The 5,955-nt window shown below is 52.3% G+C and overlaps 1 protein-coding gene across 1 annotated transcript; it reads left to right on the forward strand.

Annotated features, from left to right (window-relative positions):
• The first annotated feature begins 1,544 nt into the window (after window positions 1–1,544).
• Window positions 1,545–4,794, forward strand: LOC125530414 (laccase-4-like). The gene is made up of 6 exons (XM_048694815.1): window positions 1,545–1,767; window positions 1,887–2,038; window positions 2,172–2,419; window positions 2,515–2,643; window positions 3,177–4,148; window positions 4,426–4,794. The coding sequence occupies exons 1-6, from the start codon at window positions 1,663–1,665 to the stop codon at window positions 4,554–4,556; spliced, it is 1,737 nt and encodes a 578-aa protein (XP_048550772.1). The 5' UTR covers window positions 1,545–1,662; the 3' UTR covers window positions 4,557–4,794.
• Window positions 4,795–5,955: the final 1,161 nt, after the last annotated feature.

The following is a 5,955-nucleotide window of genomic DNA, read 5'->3' on the forward strand; positions in this document are numbered from 1 at the left end:
CATCCTTCTCTCCACGGGGAATAGTAGTACAAGGGAAGAACTCAAGAAGGCACGCCAAAGGCACCAACTTTGTGCAGCTGGTTGCACCTACTAGATATGGATGCCTCCGTCAAGCGATCATGCAACGCAAACGTTGTTCAACATAAAATATTGGAGCACCGCAACCGCCTAGGCTTTCCCTCCACTGTAGGGGGGAAGCAAGAACGAAGGCAAGGATCTCGAACTGACGCTTACCGCCTAGCGATCTTGGTAGCTTTAGAGCAGGCTCAAGCTAAGCTAAAGCTGGCCACTTTGTAGGTTGGCGACGGTGACCGATAATAATCTATGTTATTTTTCGTCCAAAAACTAACAACATTGTTGGTCCATCGCCGGGTCTGCATCCGCTTTTCTTTTTCGAAATCGCGACGTTCATGTTTTTCGAAATGATCTCATGATTATATTTTTTGACAGGCCGATCTGAAGGACCAAAAGTTGATGTAACAGAGAGGAGTTCTCCCTTCCGAAAGGAATTAATATACAGTTGTGGCGCGTGCGTCATACGACGGAATGATGTCTGATTAAGCCGCGCAACCTAACTTCGAATGCACCATATGCGCGTACGTACTAGACTAGATTTGTATCTAGAATAATTTGAAATGGACGTCGACATTTTCTTCTTTATGTGGCGAGGTGCTTGGCCACGCTATTGACAAATCAGCTCGTGTTGAATTTTTTGCGCAAATTATCAGGGATATGTATATGGAGTGAAACCTAATCAATTGTGGGCATGAAGCTATATTATGCCATGATTACACCTTATCTAGCTGATCTTGGCAACTGGTCTGTCAGTCTCGCACATTTTCTTTTGCCCCATAATGCTAATGCCTCTCAGAATTCATCAATCTCTCAAGGAACTCAGCAAGAAATAACCAAGTACAGGGGGGTCTGCTAGGGCCCCACTACCTTATATTGACTCGACATTTCGACAGGCAAGTCAGGCCCAGATATTTTCCATTTCCTTTTCGAGATGTAGTACAGGGCACGGAAGGTTTCCGGGTGATTTGGATTTCTCAGCCGTCGTTCTTCCCTCCCTCCGTCGCAACCGATTTACCACGGCAACAACTTGCTTTTAGCAATCCCTAGACCCTAGCTTTTACCTCTCACTTCTCCCTTTTTGCACCGGATTTGAAACGCGCACGCTGTAGTGGTACGTGACCACGCAAGCATGCAGATCAAACCACTGTCGATGATAGATCGATCGTTTGCATGCTACTCCAAGAACATGGTCAAAAACAGATGGATATGCGTGCATGGCTAGCTGCCCGCCGGTGGCTGGCTTTAGCCACACTCCAAAGCTAGAGCCCTCCAGCTCGCGCTTGCTCCATCGAGCTCCGGCGCTGATGGCTCATCCACCGAATCACCAAACGAGAATTGCCGCCTAAGCTGCGTATCCCACCAATCACCAATGGCCGTGCATGTACAGCCCCCGAACTAATGGCGCGGTGGTGGTTGGTGTGCCGGCTTGACACACACACACACACCCTATATATACAAATAAACTCGAGCGCCAGTTCCACACATCCATTCAGTCCGTCCTGCATCCTCACCTGGTCCTCTGCTCTCTCCACGAGAGCTCAAGACCATATATAGAGTGGCTAGCCCAAAGCTAGCCTAGACGCTACCATGGCCATGACTATCTCTTCCGGCCTTCACTGCTCTCTCCTCGTGGCAGCCCTGACGTTGCTCGTCGTCCAGGCGCACGGCATCACCCGGCACTACGATTTCAATGTATGTCCACGTCCAATAGCTAGCTAGTGCATGGACGCATGCATGCTGTGCTTAATTGTCTGCAGGTGGTGTACGTTGTTGTTGAAACTTGAAGGCCTTGTTGATTAAATCATGTGCAGATTCAAATGGCGAACGTGACGAGGCTGTGCGCCACCAAGAGCATCGTGACGGTGAACGGGCAGTTCCCGGGGCCGGAGCTCATCGCGAGGGAAGGCGATCGCGTGCACGTCCGCGTCACCAACCACGTCGCGCACAACATGTCAATCCACTGGTACTACCCACCGACCCACATTCCCTGACTTTTAAGCTTGAGTTTGTTCCGCCGTCGCCGGAGCAGACAACCCGACCATCTCCGCATGCACGAAGCTTTTTCGTTCACTCACGCGTCGTCGTCGTCGTCGCAGGCACGGCATCCGGCAGATGCGCACCGGCTGGGCGGACGGACCGGCGTACGTGACGCAGTGCCCGATCCAGAAGGGCCAGACGTACGTGTACAAGTTCACCATCACCGCGCAGCGCGGCACGCTGTGGTGGCACGCGCACATCTCCTGGTTCCGCTCCACCGTCTACGGCGCCATCGTCATCCTCCCCAAGCTCGGCGTCCCCTACCCCTTCCCCGCGCCGCACAAGGAGCTCACGCCCGTCATCTTCGGTCAGTGCTGCTGCCATTGAAATGTTGCTGCTGGTCGAGATTAACTTAATTGTGATTTTGATCGTAAAAGTTGGCTTTTGTCTTGGATGGTGCAGGTGAATGGTGGTTGTCGGACACCGAGGCCATAGTCAGCACGGCCCTCAAGGTGGGCGGAGCCCCCAACATCTCCGACGCGTTCACGATCAACGGCCTTCCCGGGCCGCTCTACAACTGCTCTGCCAAGGGTACGTGCGTGCTGCGTTTTACCCAGCCTGTTCATGGCCTGCAGAAATTTACTGTGCAAAACGTAGAGCTGATATGAAAATAGCCAAACGGATAAAAAATAAAAGCGTTTGCAGACAGTTTGTGCTTCCGATGCATTTTTCGGTCTTGTACTGACGTAATCACCATAGGCAAGTACGCCAGGAGGTTTACCAATCAAAATCACCAACGAAAAGTGCATCGAGCAAGATTTCAGTGTTACTTCCTAGAAACGGAAAGGGAATGGTGCATAAGTTGTTTAGGTCATTGCAATGTTACCATCACCATAACCCCCCGGTGATCGATGCCTGACCTAACATTTGGTGCGCCTTAGCGATTGAATGCTGTTGGGGCTGGCCCGTGCTATGTGCTAAACAAAACATTAGCTACGCACTCACGCTACACCTTGGAATTGGATTGTGCAAGTCGTTTTCGGTCCTAGATAGATTCTGTAAAATACTACATACGCTAATCGACTAACTAGTTGCCGTGCATGCATGTACACGAACGCATGCAGACACGTTCAAGCTCAAGGTGGAGCCCGGGAAGACGTACCTGCTGCGCCTCATCAACGCCGCGCTCAACGACGAGCTATTCTTCTCCGTGGCCAACCACACGCTCACCGTCGTCGAGGTCGACGCCGTCTACGTCAAGCCCTTCACCGTGAGGACCCTGGTCATCTCCCCGGGCCAGACCACCAACGTCCTGCTCGCCACCAAGCCGGCCTACCCCCGCGCCAACTTCTACATGTTCGCCAGACCCTACTCCACCATCAGGCCCGGCACCTTCGACAACTCCACCGTCGCCGGCATCCTCGAGTACCACAACCCCGGCTCACCCTCCGCGTCGAGCTTCGACAAGGCCTTGCCGATCTTCAAGCCGATGCTGCCGTACTTCAACGACACCAACTTCGTCACCAACTTCACGACCAAGCTCCGCAGCCTCGCCACAAAGCAGTACCCGGCGGCCGTACCGCAGTCGGTGGACAGGCGGTTCTTCTTCACGATCGGGCTGGGCACACTGCCATGCCCCAAGAACATGACTTGCCAGGGGCCCAACGGCACGCAGTTCGCGGCGGCCGTCAACAACGTCTCCCTCGTGCTCCCGTCCATGGCGCTGCTGCAGTCGCACTTCACCGGCCTCACCAGCGGCGTCTACGCGGCCAACTTCCCAGCCATGCCCCTGTCGCCGTTCAACTACACGGGGACGCCGCCGAACAACACGCACGTGGCCACCGGGACCAAGCTCCTCGCGTTGTCGTTCAACACGTCGGTGGAGCTGGTGATGCAGGACACGAGCATCCTCGGCATCGAGAGCCACCCGCTTCACCTCCACGGCTTCAACTTCTTCGTGGTCGGGCAAGGGTTCGGCAACTACGACGCCGTGAACGACCCGGACAAGTTCAACCTCGTCGACCCCGTCGAGCGGAACACCGTCGGCGTGCCGGCCGGCGGGTGGGTGGCCATTCGCTTCCTTGCTGACAACCCAGGTAAACACGATTCTATACAATGCCCTAAGAACCAATAAATTTGTGAGATATTCATGTGTGACGCTGCTGTTGTTGTGTATGCATGTGCAGGTGTATGGTTCATGCATTGTCATTTGGAGGTGCACACGACGTGGGGTCTGAGAATGGCGTGGCAGGGGCAGGGCGGCCTTCCTTGCTGACAACCCAGGTAAACACGATTCTATACAATGCCCTAAGAACCAATAAATTTGTGAGATATTCATGTGTGACGCTGCTGTTGTTGTGTATGCATGTGCAGGTGTATGGTTCATGCATTGTCATTTGGAGGTGCACACGACGTGGGGTCTGAGAATGGCGTGGCAGGGGCAGGGCGGCAGCAAGTCGAGCCAGAAGCTGCTCCCGCCGCCGTCTGACATGCCCAAATGCTGAATGGACTTCATCACGGCTGATGTTAATTTGCGCCTCCTCATTTTGATTTGCTCGCCAATCTGCGATTGTTTTCTCCCGCGGGAGATTTTAGTGTGTTTAGCCCGTTCATAGCTGACTTTCTTACGATTCTTTTTCCCATTTTTTTCACCACTTTCTGATGAAGATGTTTTTGATACTTGAATAAACAATGATGTGAACAATTGCACGGGAAAATATCAAAATATTTATTTTGTGAGCATGCAGTTTTTAGCCCACGGGCCCTGTGAACCGTTCCCAAAAAAAGCCTGTGGTGGATGTTTGAACGTTGCACGGTCCAAGTCGCGTGCAAGCCCGTGAACCAGGAAAGGTGGGCTTAGTAGTACATTAGAGCCGATTCTAAAAAAAAGTACATTAGAACCTTGAAAACAAAATTACATTGAAACTGTTGTGCTGTGCTAAAAAAAACTGTTCTGCTTGTCTCCAAAAAAAGGCGTCCTCTTTTCTCTGCGGGGTTAAAAGGATTTCATTACTCAACTGTTCGAATATTCGTTCCTACATAGCAGAGAAACGTCTGCAGGTTCAGAGCACAACCAAACTGCAGTTCGGCCCTTTGATCGTTCGAAGAAAAGAAAAACTATACACTGAAGCGAGTCTACTATGCCATTTTCTACTGACGAGACCACAAGTTGCGCTCCTATGTTTCAGATTCGGCTCGTCGATAACATAATCAATCCTTTCCAGATCTCCCAGGTCTCTGCCTCACATGACCACCGCGCACAGGATGGACGAACGACTAGGCGAAACACTGTTCCCGCATATGACGCCTAACCTGTCCTTTACACCGTGACACCGGATTACTTTAACAAAGCCCACCGCCATCTCGCTGCACGATCGAATAAAATCTGCGGCGGCTGCGCCCTTGCATCCCGCTTGATCCTACCGAATCTAGCGGGAGCAGTATAATATTCAGGTATCTTCCGTCCGATTCGCCCGCGCGTGCCTCGATCGCAGCCAGGCCACGAACTGCTCCACTCCAGCCCCACAGATCAGGTTCGGCGAACCTTGCCAGCCTGATGACCTGGTGTGAACGGCATATCTTGCACTCCAGTCACTGGCAATTTGACACATTTTATCTCCGGTCACTCGCGATGAGCACGACATGCCTTTTGTCTGTAATTGTTATCGCGGAGCTGAGGTACCTTTCACGGTAACTTTCAGCGGTCACCGTCGCGGTGTTGTGTTGGACTGTAATTGTAATTTGTATCCATGGGTTTATCACAGACTTCTCTAGACTTGTAGCTCCTCCGGCTCTGGCCTCCGATAAGGCGTAGGTTCCCCGCAGCATCTGCGAAGTATCTACTGCCATCGCTGTTGCAGCTTTGAGGTGTTTCTTCCTTGCAATGCAGGTGCAGGCGTGTCT

Source organism: Triticum urartu, unplaced genomic scaffold (assembly GCF_003073215.2).
Source record: "Triticum urartu cultivar G1812 unplaced genomic scaffold, Tu2.1 TuUngrouped_contig_6298, whole genome shotgun sequence".
NCBI lineage: Eukaryota > Viridiplantae > Streptophyta > Magnoliopsida > Poales > Poaceae > Triticum > Triticum urartu.